General features: G+C 41.5%; 1 protein-coding gene across 2 annotated transcripts in view; it reads left to right on the forward strand.

Annotated features, from left to right (window-relative positions):
* The first annotated feature begins 345 nt into the window (after positions 1-345).
* cnnm4 (cyclin and CBS domain divalent metal cation transport mediator 4) overlaps positions 346-25,521 on the forward strand; it is a 51,983-nt gene continuing 26,807 nt past the window's right edge. Inside the window, exon 1 of one of the 2 annotated variants that reach the window (XM_062961252.1) lies at positions 346-2,697. In XM_062961252.1, coding sequence (XP_062817322.1) covers positions 1,200-2,697 — 1,498 coding nt within the window. In that variant the 5' untranslated portion in view covers positions 346-1,199. The remainder of the gene's footprint in view (positions 2,698-25,521) is intronic. The other variant, XM_062961253.1, reaches the window with a different exon arrangement.

The following is a 25,521-nucleotide window of genomic DNA, read 5'->3' on the forward strand; positions in this document are numbered from 1 at the left end:
AAACGAGCCGGCAGAACCTTGGGTAAGCGAATATCTTGGATCATAAGGAGGGATTAAGGAAAAGCCTATTAAACATCAAATTAGGTTATGATTTTACAAATTAAGCACCAAAACATCATGGTGAACAACAGTTCAATACGCAGTAATGCATGTAGTAATTACTGTATTTACGAATTTAGCACCAAAATATCACGATGTATTGAAAACATTGACTACAGAAATGCCTTGGATAATTCAGAACGTTGGATAAGCGAGGCTTGGATAAATTAGACTCTACTGCATCATGATATTTTGGTGCTAAATTCGTAAATACAGCAATTACAACATAACATCACTGTGTCTTGAACTACTTTTTCTGCCAAATTTGTTGTATAACATGTTTTGGTGCTTAATTTGTAAAATCATAACCTAATTTGATGTTTAATAGGCTTTTCCTTAATCCCTCCTTATTATCCAAGATATTCGCTTATCCAACATTCTGCCGGCCCGTTTATGTTGGATAAGTGAGACTCTACTGTATATTGAAAACATGGACTACAAAAATGCCTTGGATAATCCAGACTCTACTGTAATTATATTTTGTAATATATTGCATATTTTGTAAATTAAGGCAGATTCAGTTTCAGTCATTCCCAAATGTAGGTGCACCCCTTAGCACTGAGTCAAGTGGTGCCAAACCGCATTACAGTAGAGTCTCACTTATCCAACACTTGCTTATCCAAGCCTCTGGATAATCCAAGCCATTTTTGTAGTCAATGTTTTCAATATATCGTGATATTTTGGTGCTAAATTCGTAAATACAGTTATTACAACGTAACATTACTGCATATTGAACTACTTTTTCTGTCAAATTTGTTGTATAACATGATGTTTTGGTGCTTAATTTGTAAAATCATAAACTAATTTGATGTTTAATAGGCTTTTCCTTAATGCCTCCTTATTATCCAACATATTATTCACTTATCCAACATTCCGCCGGCCCGTTTATGTTGGATAAGTGAGACTCTAGTGTAATTCAGAGTTTCTAGATTGACCAAAAGTATGGAAACGCCCTATGGACAATTTGTGAATTTAATTCGCGGGCGCCTCTTTAAGAAAGGGGCGTCCTTAAGGCTCCCGCCTGTGCCCCTCCCTGGCAGGAGAGGGCGGGGAAAGGGGCGCGCCCTGTATGCAAATTCCCCGAGCCCGTGACGCGGTGTATGCAAATTCCCCGGGCGCCTAGCAGAAAAGCAAAAGTTCGCCAGTGGAGCGGCTGCGTCCCCAGAGCGAGCCTGAACATGGCGCTGGGAGGAGGAGGAGGAGGAGGCGTCAGAGGAGGAGGGGGCTCCTTATGGGGGGCTCTGCTGCTCCTGGTGGCGGGACTGAGGCTCCTGGGGGCCAGCCACGCCGCCGCCCCTTCCTCCCCGGTGCCCTTGATCCTGGGCATGAGGCTGGACCACACGGACAACCCAGACCCAGAGGTGCAAGACTATGGCATCATCCAGGTGTTGGAAGGCACCCACATTATGCTACGCCTCTACGGGCTCCACCTGCCCAGCCGCCTCTACGAGATGGTCTCCTTCTCCGAGGTGGGCCTGGGTGGGAGCGCCAACTCGAGCAGCGCCAACGCCACCTGCCTGGAGAAGACCCAAGACTTGGTGGTCCAGCCAAGGACGGTGCCTGGGGGCGTCCGGGGCCACTCGGCGGTCATCGCCGTCCACGTCCAGCTGCTCCGCAAAGCGGAGAAGTCCAAGCTGTACGTCCTGTGCACCCGGAGCGACGTGGGGCGTCCGTGGGTGGCGCTGGCGGGCGAGGACGCCTTCCTGCGCGTGGTGGAGGAGAAGAAGCACCTGCTGCCCCTCTGGCTGCAGATCATCCTCATCCTGGCCTTGCTGGTGCTCTCCGGCATGTTTAGCGGACTCAACTTAGGCCTCATGGCGCTGGACCCCATGGAGCTGCGCATCGTCCAGAACTGCGGCACCGACAAGGAGAAGCGCTACGCTCGCAAGATCGAGCCCATCCGCCGGAAGGGCAACTACCTTCTCTGCTCGTTGCTTCTGGGCAACGTCCTGGTCAACACGACCCTCACGATCCTTCTGGACGATCTCATCGGGTCCGGCTTGGGCGCCGTGGTGGCCTCCACCTGTGGCATCGTCATCTTCGGTGAGATCGTCCCCCAGGCCTTGTGCTCCCGTCACGGCTTGGCGGTCGGCGCCAACACCATCGTGCTCACCAAGTTCTTCATGCTGCTCACCTTCCCGCTCTCCTTCCCCATCAGCAAGCTCCTGGACTGCGTCCTTGGCCAGGAGATCGGCACCGTCTACAACCGGGAGAAGTTAGTAGAGATGCTGAAGATCACGGAGCCTTACAACGACTTGGTCAAGGAGGAGCTCAACATGATCCAAGGTGCGCTGGAGCTGCGGACCAAGACGGTGGAGGACGTCATGACCCCGCTCCACGACTGCTTCATGATCAACAGCGACGCCGTGCTGGACTTCAACACCATGTCGGAGATCATGGAGAGCGGCTACACCCGCATCCCCGTCTTCGAGGACGAGCACTCCAACATTGTGGACATCCTCTACGTCAAGGACCTGGCCTTCGTGGACCCCGACGACTGCACCACCCTCAAGACCATCACCAAGTTCTACAACCACCCCGTCCACTTCGTCTTCCATGATACCAAGCTGGACGCCATGCTGGAGGAATTCAAAAAGGGTAAGGAAAGGCCTGGAAGGGGGGCTGCATTGGTCCTGGGAAACGGCAAGTTACATGCAGGTTACGCATCCCTTATCAGGAATTCCAAAATATTTACGTGTCCCTTATCTGGAGTTCCAGAGTAATTAGCTGATTACTATACAGTAGTGGTTCCCAGCCTGTTTTTGACCAGGCACCACTTGACCAGGGACCACTCTCCAAAAGGGTTAAGAATCCGTTTTTGGTCAACTTTAGATTTAGTTTGCTTATTGTGGTTCTGATTCAGAAAATTGCAGTGGATAGACAACATCAACTCTAGTTTCTGATACAGAACATATGCCATCCAGTGGTCACCATCTGCTCACCCGCAGAAAACCATATTTAATAGTCTAGAACTGATATGGTCTATCCAATGCAATTTCTGAATCAGTACCCCAAATAACCCCTGGAACAGGCCTAAAAATGAAGACACCGAGAATTTTTTTTATTTGGTTGGACTATGTTATTAAGAGCCTCTGGTGGCGCAGTGTGTTAAAGGGCTGAGCTGCTGAACTTGCAGACCAAAAGGTCCCAGGTTCAAATCCGGGGAGTGGAGTGAGCGCCCACTGTTAGCTCCAGCTTCTGCCAACCTAGCAGTTTGAAAACATGCCAATGTGAGTAGATCAATAGGTACCGCTCCGGCGGGAAGGTAACGGCGTTCCATGCAGTCCTGCCAGTGGCCACATGACCTTGGAGGTGCCTATAGACAACGCCGACTCTTTGGCTTAGAAATGGAGATGAGCACCAACCCCCAGAGTCAGACACGACTGGACTTAACGTCAGGGTAAACCTTTACCTTTACCTTTTACCCGTGTTATTATCTGTAGTAGTAACGGTGAGGCTGTGGACCATATTTTAATTCTTGTGGATCACTGGTGGTCCATGGACCATAGGCTGGAAACCACTGCTATACAACAAACTTCGGCCCTCCGGATGTTTTGGACTTGTGAGAGCTGTTAGGAATTGTGGGAGGTGAAGTCCAAAACACCTCGAGGGCCAAAGTTGGCCAGTGCCTGCTAGACAGTTTGAGCATCCCTTATCCAGAATTCAGAAATGCTCCAAAAATGTCCACATGGGTGGCAGAGATGATGGCATCTTTGCCTATCAAGCAGTTCAGTGCATCGAACTTTGTTTAATGCACAAATATATATGATAGATAGATAGATAGATAGATAGATAGATAGATAGATAGATAGATGGATAGATGACGTTTCGGTGATGTGTATGAAGTGTACAGTTGGCTCTCCTTATCTATAGATTCGTTATCCATGGATTCAACCATCCACAGCTTTATAATCTGTTTTTAAAAATGCCTGAAATTTTGCCATTTGATGTAAGACACTGTTTTACTATGTCATTATATATACAGCAATTTGAGCAATCCATGGATTTTGAAATCCACAACAAGGTCCTGAAACCAAACCCCAGCAGATATCGAGGGCCACTGCATGTAAAATATAAATGTGTTTAGACATGGGTCATATCTCCAAGAGAATTAATTATGACATATATGCAAATGTAAGGCCTTTTCCTCACAGCTCTATAAGATCTACATTGAACTGGTTTATATTGCAGTGTGGATTCAGATAACCCAGTTATTGTGGATAATTTGCATTGATATTCTGGGTTATTTGGCTGTGTGGAAGAGCCCAAGGTTTCCTGTGAGAGCTTGTAGTTTGCGGTCAGTTATTTGCTCAGCGAAGAGCTACAACACATTTTGACTCCCCATTGAACATATTTGTGTGATTTCTTTGCTTCTAAGCTTCATTCCTGTGTCCAATTAACAAGATAATAGGTAAAGACATCCTTAGAAAGAGTGTCACTTTCCTTTCCCCATCCTTGTTGATGACTTCTGCCTTTGCTTTCCCTCATCCAAAAGTAGAAAACGGTCTTTGATTTCTTTTTTTGTCAACAGATGTGGAATTAAGGTCAAACCTCTTCCCTTCACCAGCCGGTTCAATGCTGATGTTAAAAGAGGCCTATCCCCCCCCCCCCCCAAAAATCACCCAAAACTTGGATGTTTTTGAAAATAATATTTTGGTAGTAAAGGTCTACTTTGTATGGGATTTATTTTCCTTGCAGGAAAGCAAGCTCACTAGGGTCAAATGGGATGAAGGCGAGGGAATGAAATCCTCTGGGATGAGATCCTTCCGGTCCTGGGCCAGATTAGCTGGAGGACAGCTGACTCCTCTTCTAGGTTTTATACTAGAATAAACAGAGAATTGGACCTTGGAGGGATTGCTTTGCAAAAGTCTCCTGCAATGCTAACTGGTTTGCCAATTGATAATGAAGGCAACTTATAATATGAGTGTACAGGATGTGGCTTAAATCCTCTAATCAGGGCCACCATTGGTTAATAATTGGGTGGGAGATGACCAACAAATGCCAGGTGCCGTAGGCTGTGTTTCAGAGGAAGGAACTGGAAAAACCACCTCTGAGTATTACTTGCCTTATGAAATCCTATGAAAATCATGGAGTCACAGAAGTCAACGGACAGTTTGAAGGCAGTGTGCATCCATAGACACTTTGCGCTGGGGCGGTTTGTGTAATAACTATGATGGTATCACCAATTTGTTCCTGCAAAGTGTCATTGCCAAAAGGATGCTTCCAATCATCTCTGAGGGATGTTCAGGAAACCTGGGTGTTGTGATGAAAAAGACCAATGCCTTTTTATGTAATACCTGGGTGTCGAAATGGGCGTCCAGTATTGGCTTTTGGGCACCCGGCAGAGACAATTGAGACGTATAATTTAAGGTGTGAAAGGTCTTCTTCCCACTCCTGCTTCCATATCCTCTACAAGCTTCTTGTTAAGCAGTTATCAGATCAACTTCGACTTCTGGTGACACTGTCTATTAATTTGAGACCTCAAAATCACTCTTCTACATTGCCAAGTAAAATCCAGATTATCTGCTTTGAACTGGATTATATGGCAGTGTAGATTCATATAATCCAGTTCAAAGCAGATAATGTGGATTATCTGCTTTGATAAATTGGATTATGTGGCAGTGTAGAAGGGGCCTCTATTGTCTTGAAGACTCAGAGCCCTGATTTCCTTGGATTGCAAACTCAAAATAAAGATAATCTCTAAATAGAAACTTTTTGTGATTTCCGATAAGTTATTTTGAAACTATGCCTCTAAAGTGTTGTTGAAGGCTTTAATGGCCGGAATCACTGGGTTTCTGTGAGTTTTCCGGGCTCTGTGGCCATGTTCCAGAAGCATTCTCTCCTGACGTTTCACCCACATCTATGTTAGGCATCCTCAGAGGTTGTGAAGATGCCTAGTTTCACTTGCCTCGTTTCTAACACCTCACAACCTCTGAGGATGCCTGCCATAGATGTGGGTGAAATGTCAGGAGAGAATGCTTCTGGAACATGGCCATAAAGCTCGAAAAACTCACAGCAACCTATGTTTCTAAACTTTGATTTTCTTTTTAATTTGAGTATTTTCAGGTGGTGGGGCATGATAATAAAAATATACAGAATAATAATATGTGTAAATATATTTGCAAGTGCTGTATTCCTCCATATTTAAATAACATACACCACACTCTCCTTGTCAGAATTGAATGCAGTGGAGAACTTTCCATTCATGAAAGTGAGAATGAATACACAGTTTAAAAAAGTACCCTGAAATGAGCACGCTGTCAAATTCTCAAAATTTGTAAGACATAATGTGTCGCATTATTGAAGATTTCTCCCTTGATCCTGTAAGGTTGTTTTGTTTTCTGTTTTCTGAAGGCAGTCTATAAATAAAAAAGAATGCAATACAGTTAAATTATGCAAAAGATCAACGTTAAAACGGTACTCAGCTATCAATGATGAAAATGGTATAACACAACCAGTACAGTGTGTTGCTTTGAATTTTCCGGGTTGTATGACCATGTTACAGAAGCATTCTCTCCTGACGTTTCGCCCACATCTATGGCAGGCATCCTCAGAGGTTGGGAGGTCTGTTGGAAACTAGCCAAGTGGGATTTATATATCTGTGGAATAATGTCCAGGGTGGGAGAAAGAACTCTTGTCTGTTGGAGGCAAATGTGAATGTTGCCGTTGGCCGCCTTGATTAGCATTGAATGGCCTTGCAGCTTCACAGACTGGCTGCTTCCTGCCTGGGGGAATTCTTTACTGTGTAGTGTTAGCTGGCCCTGATTGTTTCCTGTCTGGAATTCCCCTGTCTTCTGAGTGTTGAATTTAGAATTTTCAAAATATTGGTAACCAGGTTAAGCAAACGATAACCAAAATACTCCAAAATCCGAATTTGTCCCCATGAGCGGTGAAATTAATAATATCTTTGGGCTGCTGTGAGTTTTCTGGGCTATATGGTCATGTTCCATAAGCATTCTCTCCTGACGTTTCGCCCACATCTATGGCAAGCGAAACGTCAGGAGAGAATGCTTCTCAGACATAGCTATACAGCCCGGAAAACTCACAGCAACTCTGCTGGAGCTCATAATAATAATAATAATAATAATAATAATAATAATAATAATAATAGGAGTTCCAGAAGATATTACATTAGAGAACTTAATATTCTCTAATAGCCATTATTATTATTATTATTATTTTATTATGACACAGCAAACAAGATAGATATGCTGGATTTCGTATCACAAAATCACAAGTCGAACACTTCCCAAGTGTCTAGGACTGTGTGATGTATTTTCGGATGATGCGTGCAGATCCCAGTAGAGTGGCCTTTTGCAGTTGGCAGATCATGATTTTGTCAATGTTTATTGTTTCCAAATGCCGGCTGAGATCTTTTGCCACGGCACCCAATGTGCCCATCACCACCACCTGCACTGGTTTCTGCCAGAGTCTTTGAAGTTCCATCTTGAGGTCCTGAGAGCGGCTGAGTTTTTCCTGTTGTTTTTCGTCAATGCTACTGTCACCTGGTATGGCAACATCAATGATCCAAACCTTTTTCTTTTCCACAACTGTGATGTCTGGTGTGTTGTGTTCCAGAACTTTGTCAGTCTGGATTTGGAAGTCCCACAGTATCTTTGCGTGCTCATTTTCCAATACTTTTTCAGGTTTGTGATCCCACCAATATATTATTATTATTATTATTATTATTATTATTATTATTATTATTATTATTATTTCGTCTGAATGGGAAGTTTCCGAGAGCCCAGGTCATCAATAGTTCTGCTCAGGTCTTGCAAAGTCAATGCAGCCATGTGTTGTAGTCTTCCTCTTTTCTGACTTCCTTCCATTCTGCCAAGCACTGTTGCTTTGTCTATTGAGTCATGTTGTCTCATGATGTGTCCATATATTCAGTGTCTCCATTTAGTCCTGGTTTCTGGAGAGATTTAGTCATGATTTCTGAGGCCTGATTTCTCCTGTGAAACATTCATTTACCTCCTTGCTATTCATGCTATCCTCCAGCACCACATTTGCAGAGAGTTGTTTTTCTTGCTATCATCTGCCTTCACTGTCCAGCTGCATAAATCATGGCAATACTATGGCCTTTTTTATTTCTAACTATTGTATCCAATGGAACCCCCGGTGGCGCAATGTGTTAAAGCGCTGAGCTGCTGAACTTGCAGACCGAAAGGTCGCAGGTTTGAATCCGGGGAACGGAATGAGCGCGTGCTGTTAGCCCCAGCTCCTGCCAACCTAGAAGTTGGAAAACATGCAAATGTGAGTAGATCAAATAGGTCCCGCTCCGGTGGGAAGGTAATAGCGCTTCATGCAGTCATGCCGGCCACATGACCTTGGAGGTGTCTACGGACAATGCCGGCTCTTTGGCTTAGAAATGGAGACAAGCACCAACCCCCAGAGTCAGCCACGACTGGATTTAATTTCAGTGGAAAACCTTTACCTACCTATTACATTCAATGATCTTGCATGCGAAAGACCTATGGTCTAAGCGTTAAATAAATTTGGAAATTTGGATATTACATTCAGTGAGACTTCTCTACACTTTGAGATCTTTTTACACTGTTTCTTTGCTGCCTTTCAATGAGTGTATCTACACTGTTGAAGGAATACAGTTTGATACCACTTTAATTGGTATGATTCAGTGCTATGGAATTGTGGAAGCTGTAGTTCATTGTGGCACCAAATATGGTAAATTTGTTTAGGTGGAGGGAGGGATGTGTTATTTGAAACACAGAAGAATCCTCGATATAGGGAGAAGTTCACCATTTTTGCCTAGGAACATGGATAAGAAGTGACCTAGAAGGAAGGAACGTGTGGCTAAAAAGCATTTGGGGCCAAAAAAGGGAAGAAAGATGCTATGGGGTGAGTTCCTCCAAAACCATGTTGACTTTCTCAGCTTTGACAGTTACCCGTTGTTGCTGCCTATTTATGTTTTGTTGTAACTGGCCATCAAGTCCGCATCAACTTGGGATACTATTATTAGCAGATCTTTTAATAAAACTCTATTATTAGCAGATCTTTTAATAAAACACCCTGTTATCTAGACAGTAGTTGACTCTGGATCAGTGCCAATCCTATGCTTTTTGGCTGCCAGCCCCTGGTGAGTTTCCAGGATAGGAAAAATACAGTTGTAGCCAATGGGCACGTAATAAATAATGGTAAATACGGCACATCAGATTTCGATGTCAGAAGACTCTGATTTGTGAGTGTTCAGATTTGTTCTTAGAGATTTGATTCCTGAAATCTCGGTAAGACCTTCTCAACGAAGGCTGCCTCAACTTTGGCAGACAACCAGATGACTAGCGCATAGTTGAAGCAGGAGCAGCACACCAATTATCAATCAATGGGAGCATGTGATGAGCACCAGACTCCTTTTTTTATCCTGCCCATAGGGAACAGCAACAACGGACAAAGGGAAACAAGAATAGACAATAGCTCTGGAAATCCAGGGTTTAATTGGAGCCAGAGTTGAAACGCAGCTTCACCTTAGCTCTCTGCAACCTTCGGAGCAGTTGTGATGCAACCCCTGTGGCATGTGGGCATGATACCACAGTCATCCTGGCATGTGCAGAGTGCATTTCTCTTAAGCGTGGGAAATCACAATCCCACTTTGTGCTGTGATGGGGACAAGAAAGCCTGTCACATAATGGTTTGAGCATTGACCAAGATTGAAATCTCCACTCAGCTATGGAAATCCACTGGGTGGTTGGGGCAAGTCACACTCTCTCAGCCTTTGCATGGCTGGGGGTTGGACTAGATGGCCCATGTGGTGTGATTCAAAAATTCCATATAGGTTCGCCTTATGGTTGGAAATGACTTAAAGGCACAGTACAGCAAAATCCTTTGACATTCTGGATGATTCAACTCCCAGCATTCATCATCATTGTCTTTGCTGGTGTTGCCAATGTTAGTTTGCACTTTATTGTCCATTTCAACTGTGAAATACCTTCCCCATTCCGGCACATTCTGTACTGGGTTTTATGAATTAGTCTCCTGTTTTAATATTGTACGATTCATGTCGATTTTATCGATTGTTTTACTGATAATTGAGGTTTTATTGGTATAATTGTTTTATTGTTGTATCATTGATATTTGATTGTTTTATCGGGCTAGGCCCCATGTAAGCCGCCCCAAGTTATTATTATTATTGCTAACTAAGACCACTGGGACTTGCAGTCTAACAGAGTTGGGAGAGCAGGCCACATGATCCCCACCTTTATAGTACGGGCGTTGCAATGCTTCCAAGGTATAATTACTCCTCTAATAGCTGCCTTTCTAGGAAAAAGGAGTTGGCGCAGTATATTTTAACGTCTCGGAATGCCATGGAAGCTGCACGTGGGAGATCGCAATGTGAGAACTGTCTCAATTCTGATGCAGATTTGGTCTGAAGATACGTATATCAAAAAGATGGCAGTCTCGGTTTAGTCATCTTGGCTTCTAGGAAGATCTCAGGCTTAATTTACTCTTGGGCCCATCCATTTGTCTTTTTAGTTGTTCATGGTATCTGTAGAAACTACAGTGCATCTCCAGCATCACATAAAAACTTGGGAAATCCACAAGTTTGTGGACAATTTCATCATAAAAACTTGGGAAAAGTTTATTAAACTTTGTTTTTGCAGGACATCCTGTTATAGTGGAATTTTGTATAGTTTTTCAACGAATTTCTCATCAAGTCTCAACTGTGAGTTTTCCAGACTGTATGGCCATGTTCCAGAAGCATTCTCTCCTGACGTTGCATCCACATCTATGGCAGGCATCCTCAGAGGTTGTGAGGTCTTGGAAACTAGGCAAGTGGGGTTTATATATCTATGGAATGAACTCTTTGTCTGTTGGAGGCAAGTGTGAATGTTGCAATTGGCCAACTTGATTAGCATTAAATAGCCTTGCAGCTTCAAAGATTGGCATTGAATGGCCTTTCATATTCAAAACCTGGCTGCTTGCTGCCTGGGGGAATCCTTTGTTGGGAAGTGTTAGCTGGCACGGATTGTTTCCTGTCTGGAATTCTCCTGTCTTCTGAGTGTTGTTCTTTATTTACTGTCCTGATTTTAAATACTAGTAGCCAGATTTTGTTCATTTTCTTGGTTTTGTCCTTTCTGTTGAAATTGCCCACATACTTTTGGATTTCAGTGGCTTCTCTGTATATTCTGACATAGTGGTTGAAATTCTGTTGAAATTGTCCACTTGATGAACCAACTTGGACACAGCATATTATTTGAGAACACAGAAATGTTCTTAACAACCATCATGTCAAACGACACAGAGAAGCCATTGAAATCCACAAGCATGTGGACAATTCCAACAGAATTGGCTCCCAAAATCCAGCTCATGGATATCATGAGGCTCTTCCAACAAAATGTTTAAAAGGAGTCGTTCTTCAACAGGCAAGTTCAAAGTTTTCCACAGGTGTATTTTGTAATGTTTCCATTGGTCTTTTTTTCTCCTTTTGGGAGTGGCAGAATGGTGGAAATTCAGTTCTCTTTCTTTGGAGTTGTTTGCTTAAGGATGTGTCTGTTGTGAGTCGCAGACCTGTGAGTCTGCCTATCTGAGAAACATTGCTTAGCTCCATTCTAATCTGATGGCTGCCAGTGGGAGAAACTGCATCAAACACTTGTTTTTCAGGAAAAGTAGAATTTTTAATTCCAAATTAGGATTACCCATGGACCAGTGCTGGTCCCTAAGCCATTCAAATAGTGCTGGGAGTGTTTACTGGAAAGAGAAAAACGATTATAGTCAATGGACACCAACATGGTTGGCAAAAATCCCCTACCAGTCCTTCCACATCAGACAGTTTATAGGAACACTGCTCTAATAAATATTGACTTTTGAAGCATTGATAAACAACCAGGTGTTTCTGGTTCAGCAACCAGATGAGGGAAGGAAGGGAAGTAGGCAGGCAGGCCAAAAGAAAGAAGGTAAAGTAATGCCTGAGGATGAATGATAGGAAAGATACCATGTTTCCCATAGAGCAGTGAAGGTTTGGCATATACCAGGAGCACATGAGCAGATTCTCAGCCCCCTTCTGCACTGCTGTATAATCCAGATTATTAAAGTGTATCCACGTTATTTGCTTTGAACTGGATTATATGAATCCACATTGCCATATAATCCAATTCAAATCAGATAATCTGGATTTTATATGGCAGTGTAGACATGGCCAACATTGGAGCTTCCCAATAAATAACCTATTGCCTTCTAGCTCACCTGGGGTATCTGGTGGGTGGAAATATGCCAGCCTCTCCCCTGGAATCGATGCCAATAGCGTTGCCTCACTTTCTCTGGATCATTGCAAGAAATCTGGCTTGGGGTTCACAGAAACTGCATGGCATTGGGCTGAGTCCCGCCGTAATAGTTGGGAATGGCAGTACCTGATCAGGGACGCAGGAAGTTGCCTCATCTTTGCTGTGAAGATGGGACCCAGTCTTTGTGCAGGTGCGTAGACTAGCACTCCCAATTTGATTGATCTCCAATCTCATCTGCTGGGCACAGAAATGCCAACGATTACAAAATGGCCGGTCAATGGGATGGGGGCCTTAGACATTTAGGAAGCTGCCTTATGTCGAGTCAGACCTTTGGTCTCTCTTTTCCGGAACTACAGAGTATACGCTACACCCTTGTTGCAACAGCTCTACCAGCTGCCGATCCATTTCTGGCCAGAGGTCAAAGAGCTGCTGCTGATCTATATGGCTTCTGAGATCTAGAAATAGTGTTAGGGGAGAGAGAGAGACATTGATATGATCTGAGCTGGATTTTGGGAGCCAAGCACCCCACAATGTTTAGTACAGCAGACTTATGGTTCGGTTTGCTACAGCAATGGCAGAGTGGAAAGGATTTTGGCAGGAAGACTTTGCAATCTGGGCCCGAGGACCAGCTCTTGTGCCTGAATGCAGACGTGCTCAGGATTAAATTGTGAAACTCCTTGTGTATTTTAACAGCTCTTGTTGTGGTTACTCTTTTAATACCTAGTAAAAACTATAACAACATTATTAAATCAGATTAGATAAGCACCTAGGTACCTATGACTTCTGTTTCTTGTGCGTAGGCTTCGTTTGCTATCCATAAGAACAGGCAGGTAATGTTTGGAGCTGTGAAGCTGGCCCTAGCAAGTTGTCATTATACATGGTGATGACTCTGGAAGAGATGCCTTTGGGTGACCACAGAGATCCCCATGGGTGCTTCTGTATATGTGAATGACCTGAGATTGATTGGTGTTATTATATGGCAACAACAGCAACAATAATAGAATTGTCCATATGTGCGAAGCCACACATATGGACTGTTCCATCAGTTTCTTCACCAATACCTTACTCTTGACAGTTATGTCGGATATTTTGAGTCTTCTAGCCCTTGCAGCGTTGAGCTAGTGCTTTCTGGTATCTTTGGCCCCAAACGTTTGGATTTGTTTGAATTGCATCCATGAAAACCCATGATTTTTATGAGGACTGCAAATGTCATTGTGACCTCCGTTAGTCATATTACTGCACTAAGCTGATTTTTGTTGTGCACTTGAACATTACTTATTTGTAATGGAGGTGTTACACTTCCCAATAATTTAACAAGAAACGCCATCATTTTTCATGTACATAATGAGCAGCGTTTTCTGATTACTTTAAAGGCATTCAGGGACATTTATGAAGGCCTTTGGAATACAGTTTTTCAACTTTATTCCATTGTCTTATCAGTCTTGGTCTTATTGATCCCAGAATTTGGATCATTTATGCAAGCCTTATCAACCCGTGTTGTTGAAGGCTTTCATGGCTTGAATCACTGGGTTGCTGTGCGTTTTCTGGGCTGTATGGCCATGTTCCAGAAGCATTCTCTCCTGATGTTTCACCCACATCTATGGAAGGCATCCTCACAGGTTGGAAGGTCTGTTGGAAACTAGGCAGGTGAGGTTTATATATCTGTGAAATGCTGTCCTATTTTTAAAGGCAACAAAATCACTTAGGATTATTATTATTATTATTATTATTATTATTATTATCATTATCATTTTTGTTTATACCTCTCCAAATAGAGACTCAAAGCAGTTTACAGTAAAACCAATAGAATATTGATTACATTAGCAACATATATCTATATAAGTCACAGTATCTATTCAAGGGAAATGATTCTGCCCAGTATGACAGATATATTCTGCTGAACTGGAGTTGAACACACAACAGCCTTGTGCATTTTTGTTGCACATTGCACTGGCATTGGTGCATTACATAATGGCCACATTTCACAAGAAACGCCAATACCTGGCACCAGTCACCTCAGTATTGCTCAGTATTGCTATTTCACATGAGTCTGCATATTGCCGGTGCAGCATGTTTCCACATTCAGATATCTACGCTGTTATCATCGTCATCATTTCCTTATACCCCGCTTTTCTCTCTTGATCAAGACCTAAAGTAGTTTCGAGTCACTTCGACTCTCGTCAAAAAATGCTGCTTTGAGACACAGAAAATAAAGCAGAATATAAATTTTATTGTTATGAATATTATTGACCCAAAGTTACACCAAGAAGATGTTGTATTGCATGCAATGGTTGATATCATGTACTAGTTTGAGCAAATCTTGCAAGAGTAGCTGTATTTCATATCAGACCTCACTTAATCCTAACTTTGAGGCCATCTCTAATATAATTTTATTTTCCAAAAATTAAAACAGCATCATTAGTGACATACTGTATATACTAGAGTATAAGCCTAGTTTTTCAGCCCCTTTTTAGGACTGAAAAAAAACCCTCCTCAGCTTATACTTGGCTAAGGGTCCTGGGCTTATATTCAGGTCGGTATATATGGTATATTTATTATTTTTCTCTATTATTATTGGTATTGTTACATTTATTATTTTACTCTATTATTATTGTTACTTTTACATTTATTTTACTCTATGTTTATTATTATTAATACATTTATTATTTTGCTCTATTTATTATTACATTTATTATTTTACTGCATTTATTATTATTATATTATATTTATTATTTCACTCTATTATTATTAAAAGGATACATAGGCACATTTACATTGAAGAAGATGAAAATAATGATTTAATCAGAATTGAACAGTCATACCTTAAATTACAGTTTGATGTAAAGATTCAAAAATATTTAAACAATTGATGCCTCAATTAATGTAATTTTATTGGTATCTCGGCTTATACTGGAGTCAATGTTTTCCCAGTTTTTTTTGTGGTAAAATTAGGTGCCTCGGCTTATATTCAGGTCAGCTTATACTTGAGTATATACGGTAATTAGTTTAAACATCCTTGCAAAGACATCTGCATCCCGTATCAATCTTAATTTCGTGGTGAGTAGGTGCCTTCAGGTTGCTTGTTGACATACATTATTTTATTTTTTTACATTTTATTTTTGTATGTGACTTTTTATGACTGTTTTTATTGTTGTTGATGTTTTATTGCTGATTGATCTGTTTTATTGTTTTGTTTTTACATTGTTTTGTCCAGGCTTGGCCCCATGTAAGCCGCCCCGAGTCCCTTCGGGGAGATGGGGCGGGGTATAAGAAAACAGTTATTATTATTATTATTTTATTATGACACAGCAAACAAGATAGATATGCTGGATTTCATATCACAAAATCACAAGTCGAACACTTCCGAAGTGTCTAGAACTGTGTGATGTATTTTTGGATGATGCGTGCAGATCCCAGCAGGGTAGCCTTTTGCAGCTGGCAGATCGTAATTTTGTCAATGTCTATTGTTTCCAAATGCCAGCTGAGATCTTTTGGCACGGCACCCAATGTGCCCATCACCACCGGGACCACCTGCACTGGTTTCTGCCAGAGTCTTTGAAGTTCAATCTTGAACTATTATTATTATTATTATTATTATTATTATTATTATTATTATCTGCATGAGTTTTCTTATCAGAGGCAGTTTTGCGACTTCCTTCCTCTGAAATATTGCCTACTGCTCCTTGGTGATCATTGGCAGTCTTCCATCCAGGTTGAAACCAGGGTTGACCCTGCTTAGGTTCCTGGCTCAAACAGTATTTTATGCTTTTAGATCTGCCCCTTTTCTACATTATCCTAAACTGCATTTCTAAGTGAAAATGTGTCGTTGCTGCAATATTAGAGATTTGGGGACTGAAGGAAGATGTCATGGGAAGGGGGACAGGATTATGATTGCAGGTCCAGTGTCTTTAGATAAATAGCCAATCTCTCCCGCAGCCACACTGCTGAGGCCAGCCCATTGGAAGCATGGGTGCCACATCTATGCGCAATGCAAATGCATGGAAACTCACCTCGGCTGCAATAGAAACTTGGCGGAGTCACATGTGTGGAGGCCGAGACAGGACACAATGTTGGGTTGGCCCTGTTTCTGTAGAGAAATACACACACACTCCCCATCATCCCTTCCTCTGCTTTATGCGAAGTGAAGCAATGCGTTCAACCCCGAGGGCAGTTCATTGATAGCTGCGGCCATTCGGCTTTGACTGGCTCTTCAAGTTCAGAGGACCGGACCTTTGCTCTTTCTTCAGTTACATAGGAAAGGAAAACTGCAAATACACCCAGAGATGAGAGGAGAGTAGAAGCTGGTGACAAAAATGACTGGGGTTTTTGTATTTGTTGTTGTTGCTTTATTAAGAAAAGGTTTGGAGGTAGAGTATCCTTTATCTGGGAACACTCCAAAATTATCCACATTTTCAGTGGGAGAGTGGGTGCATCTACATTGTACGGTTAATACACTTTGACAGCGCTTTAACTGCCCTGGTTAATGCTGTATAATCCTTGAATATGTAGTTCGGTGAGGCACGAGTACTTTTCGAGAAGTCTGACTTGGCCAAGGTGGTCCACGCCTTGGTTACATCTAGATTGTTGTTTCAACGTGCTTTTGAACAGTAGGTCCATTTTCATCACCATCCAGTCTTAACTATTTACTGCCCTAACCCGCAGCACTTTACCCTATTCCTGAATCTCATTGCCTTGCGTTTTTGCACATGCCTGCCTTCCCTGTAATTTCTTAATAGCCCCACCGTTTAGTCATGATGCTCGCAATGTATTTTCTGAATGTTATTTTACTGTTACTGTTTTAATTATACGTGCTATCGTCGTACTGTTTTATCTGTTGATCGGGTTTGGTTCCCATGTTAACTGCTCTGAGTCACCTCAGGGAGATAGAAGCGGGTTATAAATAAAGTTTTATTATTATTATTATTATTATTATTATTACTGACACAAAGTCATAGTATGACACAGCAAATGAGATATACTGTATATACGCGAGTATAAGCCTAGTTTTTCAGCTCTCTTTTTAAGACTCGAGTGAGGGTCCTGTTTGGCTTATATTTGGGTCAGCTTATCCTCAAAAATATTTATTATTTTTCTCTATTATTATTGGTATTATTACATTTATTTTACTCTATCTTTATTATTATTAATACACTTATTATTTCACTCTGATGTTATTATTATTATTCCATTTATTATTTTACTCTATTTATTATTACATGTATTATTTTCCTGTATTTATTATTATTATTACATGTATTATTTTACTCTATTATTATTAAAAGTCTACATAAGCACATTTACATTGAAGAAGATGAGAATAATGATTTGATCAGAGTTGGACAGTCTTATCTTACATTTGAGTTTCATGTAAATATTCAAAAACATTTAACCTACTGATGCATCAGTTAATGTACTTTTATTGGTATCTATTTTTATTTCTGAAATTTACAAACCCTCGGCTTATACTGGAGTCAATGTTTTCCCAGTTTTTTTGTGGTAAAATTAGGTGCCTCGGCTTATATTCGGGTCGGCTTATACTCGAGTATATATGGTATATGCTGAGTTTCATTTCACAAAATCACAAGTCGAACACTTCCCAAGTGTTTAGGACTGTGTGATGTATTTTCGGATGATGCGTGCAGATCCCAGTCGGGTGGCCTTTTGCAGTTGGCAGATCGTAATTTTGTCAATGGATATTGTTTCCAAATGCCGGCTGAGATCTTTTGGCACGGCACCCAGTGTGCCCATCACCACCGGCACCACTGGTTTCTGCCAGAGTCTTTGAAATTCAGTCTTGAGGTCCTGATAGCGGCTGAGTTTTTCCTGTTGTTTTTCGTCAATGCGACTGTCACCTGGGATGGCAACATCAATGATCCAAACCTTTTTCTTTTCCACAACTGTGATGTCTGGTGTGTTGTGTTCCAGAACTTTGTCAGTGTGGATTTGAATTCTCACAGTATCTTTGCATGTTCATTTTTCCATTACCTATTATTATTATTATTATTATTATTATTATTGACACAAAGACATAGTATGACACAAAAAATGAGGTATTCGTATCACAAAATCACAAGTCGAACACTTCCCAAGTGTTTAGGACTGTGTGATGTATTATAATTATTGGGTTGTAGTATGTCTTTCAGGCTGTGTGGCCATGTTCCAGAAGTATTCTCTCCTGACGTTTCGCCCACATCTATGGCAGGCATCCTCAGAGGTTGTGGGGCATATTATTATTATTATTATTATTATTATTATTATTATTTTGGCAGAGAAGGCTCAAGACCTTGTAATAGTACAACTCCTGGGATTCCGTAACAGTTTGCTATGATAGCTAAAGTGGTGTCAAACCATTCATACCGCAATATGGATGTATTCAGTGACACCTTTGCTTCTTGATGGTTCAGTGTACACAAAGATTGTTTCTTGCATAAGCTTAAAAATATCCAGAAACAGGCGTCCCCAAGGCTGAAGTGTATATAACACGGAGAGGATCCGTCCAAATCTCCCCGGGAAGGGGGTTGTAGCTACTAATAGAAAAGTAGCTGGAATCTAAACCTAAAGTAGTAAGAGTCTAAACATTAAAACCTAATGTTTTGTCTGCTCTCACAGAAAGAGACGCTGTTGTTAACAGCCTGAGACCGCAATGTGGCCTTTTCCCAGACATCTGTTGCAGAATAGAGGAGCCACTGGCTGGACTCAGGTGACAGCGTTGGTTCAATAATGACAGTGTTTCCTTTGCATCAGACAACCCTAGGATTAGAAGGAAGGGAGGCAAAAGAGTCTTTCTTTCATTCTCCCCTCCCACCCTTGTAAAATAAACTCACACAAAACCAAGCCAGAGGTTTCAGATGCCTAGGGAAGGTGCATCTGAGCACCAGGAGGGCATCTATACGACTCCATTATAACAGTGCAGTCCCATTTTTACTGTCATGGCTCACTCCTTAGAACTGGAGCCTCCGGTGGCCTAGGGTATAAGAGCCTCGTGACTTGAAGGTTGGGTTGCTGACCTGAAAGCTGCCAGGTTCGAATCCCACCCGGGGAGAGCGTGGATGAGCTCCCTCTATCAGCTCCAGTTCCACGCGGGGACATGAGAGAAGCCTCCCACAAGGATGGTAAAACATCAAAACATCCGGGCGTCCCCTGGGCAACGTCCTTGTAGACGGCCAATTCTCTCACTCCGGAAGCAACTCCGGTTGCTCCTGACACGAAAAAAAACCTCCCTAGAATTTGCATTTTGGGAAGGTGTTTGAGAACTTGGTTGCTGTGAGTTTTTTGGGCTGTCTGGCCATGTTCCAGCAGCATTCTCTAACATTTTCCCTGCATCTGTGGCTGGCATCTTCAGAGGTTTTGTTGGTAGTGAAGCAAGTGGGGTGTCTTTGTTTTTGCAAGAGGAATATCCCCTGCAGCGCCTTTTGCTATAGTTTTTAAATGAATGTCTCATCCTCAATGTCTCAACCCATTCCGACTAGTTTGTGGCAGCCACAAAAACGAAGTTTCTGGAGTAGAGCAACTATTTTCAAAGTAAGTGCCACACAATTAAGTAGGAAAGAAATAGCACTTTGAAACTTGAAACAGAAAATATTTTTACATAGTGTAATATGGTGGCACAGTGTGTTAAAGCGCCGAGCTGCTGAACTTGCGGACCAAAAGGTCCCAGGTTCAAATCCCGGGAGCGGCTTGAGCTCCAGCTCCTGCCAACCTAGCAGTTCGAAAACATGCCAATGTGAGTAGATCAATAGGTACCGCTCCGGCGGGAAGGTAACGGTGCTCCATGCAGTCATGCCGGCCACATGACCTTGGAGGTGTCTACGGACAACGCCGGCTCTTCGGCTTAGAAATGGAGATGAGCACCAACCCCAGAGTCAGACATGACTGGACTTAACGTCAGGGGAAAACCTTTACCTTTACCTTATATCCCTTATATAGTTCTGTGAAATAGTCTCCTGTTTTTAATATTGTATGTTTCATGTCGATTTTAACTATTGCTTTTACTGATATTGATGTTTTTATTGGGATAATTGTTTTATTGCTGTGTTATGGATATTTGATTGTTTTATCAGGCAAGGCCCCATGTAAGCCACCCCGAGTCCCTTCGGGGAGATGGGGCGGGGTATAAAAATAAAGTTGTTGTTGTTGTTATTATTATTATTATTATTATTATTATCATCCCCGGCAGCGCCTTTTGCTATAGTTTTTCAATGAGTGTCTCATCATCAATGTCTCAACCCATTCCGACTAGTTTGTGGCAGCGACAAAAACGAAGTCTCTGGAGTAGAACAACTATTTTCAAAGTAAGTGCCACACAATTAAATAGGAAAGAAATAACACTTTCAAACTTGGAACAGAGCGGAGGGAAAACAGCTCCCCCGTTTCTTCCTTGGGTGTCTGAAGATGCTGGGCCCAGCCTTGTGGGGCAAGGCAGCTGGAGTTGCTGCTGGTCACCGAGGCCTGCTTGCCGGGTGAGGTCATCACCACCTATTTTTAGAGCGGAGGTTGCGAGACTTAATCCTCTCCGGTCAGGGCTGTCTGGGAGACCCGGGGAGAGGGGCGCAGAGCAACGCACAGAGCCAGGGAGCATGCCTTGCAAAAACAGACTGTCAACAAAAGAGGCTCGTGCAATGGACCAGGTGGGACTTCACTCCTTTTTTCTGAAGTCTTGGAGCATTGGTATCTCTCCTTCGTCTCTCCAGAGCTTACAGGAGAGCATCTACACCAGGGGTCCCCAAACTTTTTAAACAGGGGGCCAGTTCATGATCCTTTGGACTGTTGGTGGGCCGGACTATAGTTGGCCACTGAGCAATAATAACAATAATTATTAATAATAACAATAACAATAATAATAATTCAGCATATCTATCATGTTTGCTGTGTCATAATAAAATAATAATTATAATAATAATAAAGAGGGTTGGAAGAGACCCTTTGGGCCATTGAGTCCAATCCCCTTCTGCCTTTGTGCACTGAAAGCACAAGCAAAGCATCCCTGACAGATGGCCAACCAGCCTCAATGTTAATAATAATAATAATAATAATAATATAATAATAATAATAATAAATGTGCCATGCCAAAAGATCTCAGCCGGCATTTGGAAACAATAGACATTGACAAAATTACAATCTGCCAACTGCAAAAGGCCACCCGACTGGGATCTGCAAAAGGCCACCCGACTGGGATCTGCACGCATTATCCAAAAATACATCACACAGTCCTAGACACTTGGGAAGTGTTCGACTTGTGATTTTGTGAAACGAAATCCAGCAGATCTATCTTGTTTGCTGTGTCATACTTATAATAAAAAAGAGGGTTGGAAGAGAGTCCAATCCCCTTCTGCCTCTGCGCACCAGAAGCACAAGCAAAGCATCCCTGACAGATAGCCATCCAGCCTCCATGATGATGATGATAATAATAATAATAATAATAATAATAATAATAATAATAATAAGGGTTGTAAGAGAAGAAGACACTCCTTGGATTATTTAGCCCAACCACCTTCTGCCTTTGTGCCGTGGGGGCCGGATAAATGGCTTCGATGGGCCGCATCTGGCCCCCGGGCCTTGGTTTGGGGACCCCTGATCTACACCGTCGAATGAATGCAAGAGTGCATGGGGAAAATGGAAGGAAAATGAAAGAGGGGTCAACCAAGGGCGAGATGGATGGATATTATCCTTGAAGGGACTGACTCCACCTTGAAGGAGCTGCGGGTGGTGGACAGGAGTATTAGAGTATTTTAAAACAGTCAAATGCTGAAAAATACAATTCTGGTCCAGAAGGAAAAGGCGAAGGCAAAGTTGCTAAAGAAGCGTGAACACAGTCAATACAGTAGAAGATTTCTAAATACAATAGAGTCTCATTTATCCAAGCCTCGCTTATTCAAGCTTCTGGATTATCCAAGCCATTTTTGTAGTCAATGTTTTCAATATATCGTGATATTTTGGTGCTAAATTCATAAATACAGTAATTACAACATAACATTACTGCGTATTGAACTACTTTTTCTATCAAATTTGTTGTATAACATGATGTTTTGGTGCTTAATTTGTAAAATCATAACCTAATTTGATGTTTAATAGGCTTTTCCTTAATGCCTCCTTATTATCCAAGATATTTGCTTATCCAAGCTTGTGATGGCCCGTTTAGCTTGGATAAGTGAAACTCTACTGCAGGGGTCCCCAAACTTTTTAAACAGGGGGCCAGTTCACAATCCTTCGGACCATTGGAGGGCCAGACTATAGTTGGCCACCAAGCAATAATAATTAATAAATAATAATAATAACAATAACAACAACAACAGCAATAATAATAATAATAAAAAGAGGGTTGGAAGAGATCCTTTGGGCCATTGAGTCCAATCCCCTGACAGATGGCCACCCAGCCCCAATGTTAATAATAATAATAATAATAATAATAATAATAATAATAATAATAATAAAAAAGAAGCTTGGAAGAGACCCCTTGGGCCATTTTGTCCAACCCCCTTCTGCCTCTGTGGACCAAAAACACAAGCAAAGCACCCCTGACAGATGGCCACACAGCCTTAATGATAATAATAGTAATAATAATAATAATAATAATAATAATAATAATAATAATAATAATAATAATAATAATAATGGTTGTAAGAGAAGAAGAGAACCCTTGGGTCATTTAGCCCAACCCCCTTCAGCCCTTGTGCCGTGGGGGCCGGATAAAATGGCTTTGGTGGGCCGCATCCGGCCCCCGGGCCTTAGTTTGGGGACCCCTGCTCTACTGTATATGCAGTTTTCCATATCTCACTCTGCAATGTTAGAAATATGGGGATTTCATGGGGCAGGCAGGATTCTGATTTGGAGGGGCAATGCCCTGCTTTTGCCCTCCCTTTGTCGCCCCTTCTCTCCTTCCAGATGCCCCGAGCAGTTTACCACCCACTAACTGTTGACTTACTGGATTTCCTCCTCTCATAAACCCATAATCCTGGGTTTACCAGGCAGAGAGAAAAGAAGCTGGAAGGGAGTGGCTCTTTGGAAGTGTGTGTTTGCTTCTGAATTCTTTTCTGCTTCTTTGCTCTTGCCTTGGAGTGTCATCCGCTCCAAAGTTCAAGACTCAGTGCCTTCGGCGTGTTTTTTATTGGCGTTGACGTTCCTGCCCTCCTACTTTCCTCTGAAAGAATACATTCTTCCAAAGGGGGGTGGGAATCAGTGGGTTTTGTGGACCTTTGAGTCATTTCTGATTTATCATAAACTCATCACAGTGTTTTCTAGGATTTAGAGTGTGTCACCCAGTAGCTTTCCAACTGAGGAATCAAACCCTGGTCTCAAAGCATTACACAACACTGGCTGCATGTGGGCAATTTCTATAACTTTTATCCTCTTTCCTTTTCATTTATATGGGAAGTTACATGCCAGGGTCGTCCAGGGAGCTTCCACGTTTCAAGAAAGTTTAGAATCTCAGTCTTTTTTAGAATCTCAGTCCTTTTTTAAATTACTGTATATACTCGAGTATAAGCCTAGTTTTTCAACCCTTTTTTAGGACTGAAAAAAAAACCTCGGCTTATACTTGGGTGAGGGTCCTGGTGAGCTTATATTCAGGTTGGCTTATACTCAAGTATATATGGTATATTTATTATTTTACTCTATTATTATTGGTATTGTTACATTTATTATTTTACTCTATTAATTATTATTATTACATTTATTATTTTACTCTATTATTGTTGTTACTTTTACATGTTTCAAGAAAGTTTAGAATCTATTATTATTGTTACCTTTATTATTTTACTCTATTATTATTATTACATTTATTATTTAACTCTTATTGTTGTTACTGTGGCGCAGACGGGAGAGCAAGCCAGTGCAATTAACTGCAATGGATCACTGACCAGGAGGTCATAAGTTCGAGGCCCGCTCGGAGCTATGTTGTTGTTTGTCCTGTGTTAAAAGGCATTGAATGTTTGCCTAATATGTGTAATGTGATCCGCCCTGAGTCCCCTTCGGGGTGAGAAGGGCGGAATATAAATGCTGTAAATAAATAAATAAATAAATAAATATTTTACTCTATTTTTATTATTATTAATATATTTATTATTTTACTTCATTTATTATTATTATTATTATTATTACATTTATTATTTCACTCTATTATTATTAAAAGGATACATAAGCACATTTACATTGAAGAAGAGGAAAATAATGATTTAATCAGAGTTGAACAGTCATATCTTAAATTACAGTTTGATGTAAAGATTCCAAAACATTTAATCTACTGATGCCTCAATGTACAGTAGAGTCTCACTTATCCAACACTCGCTTATCCAACGTTCTGGATTATCCAACGCTTTTTTGCAGTCAATGTTTTCAATATATCATGATATTTTGGTGCTAAATTCGTAAATACAGTAATTACTACATAGCATTACTGCATATTGAACTACTTTTTCTGTCAAATTTGTATAACGATGTTTTGGTGCTTAATTTGTAAAATCATAAATTAATTTGATGTTTAATGGGCTTTTTCTTAATCTCTCCTTATTATCCAACGTATTCACTTATCCAACGTTCTGCCAGCCTGTTTATGTTGGATAAGTGAGACTCCACTGTAATTTTATTGGTATCTCAGTTTATACTGGAGTCAATGTTTTCCCAGTTTTTTGTGGTAAAATTAGGTGCCTCGGCTTATATTTGGGTCGGCTTATACTCGAGTATATATAGTATTTCCATTTTCTCAAATAATATGTTGTATCCAGGTTGGTTCATCACGTGCTCTGCTATGGTTGACTTCTCTTGTTGAATTAGTGTGTTTCATGAGTGTTTGGGCACTGCGTTTGGTAATCCCTATGTAGACTTGTCCACAGCTGCATGGTATATGGTCGACTCCTGCAGAGGTGAGAGGAACATAGCATTTGTTGGATTTTCTTAGTAGGTCTGTAGATAGTTTGTAGGTTGTGTTTCTTCATCAGCTTCCCAATGCGGTCAGTCCCATCTCTGGTCAGTATTTCTCCTTGATTAGCATCATTCATTTGTCCATCTTTGCAAATTTGCAGATGTCCATCAGACAATTCTTGCACTGGGATAACTGGTTCCTTCCATCTCTGTGCATAGATAATTCTTGCTGCAATTATCATATATTGTAATTTTTTTCCATGTTTTCTTTCTTGTTGATCATTCAGCCTTCCCACCAGATAAAACTCTGGATTTCTTCATGATTTTGATC

The sequence above is a fragment of the Anolis carolinensis genome, unplaced genomic scaffold (assembly GCF_035594765.1).
Source record: "Anolis carolinensis isolate JA03-04 unplaced genomic scaffold, rAnoCar3.1.pri scaffold_8, whole genome shotgun sequence".
NCBI lineage: Eukaryota > Metazoa > Chordata > Lepidosauria > Squamata > Dactyloidae > Anolis > Anolis carolinensis.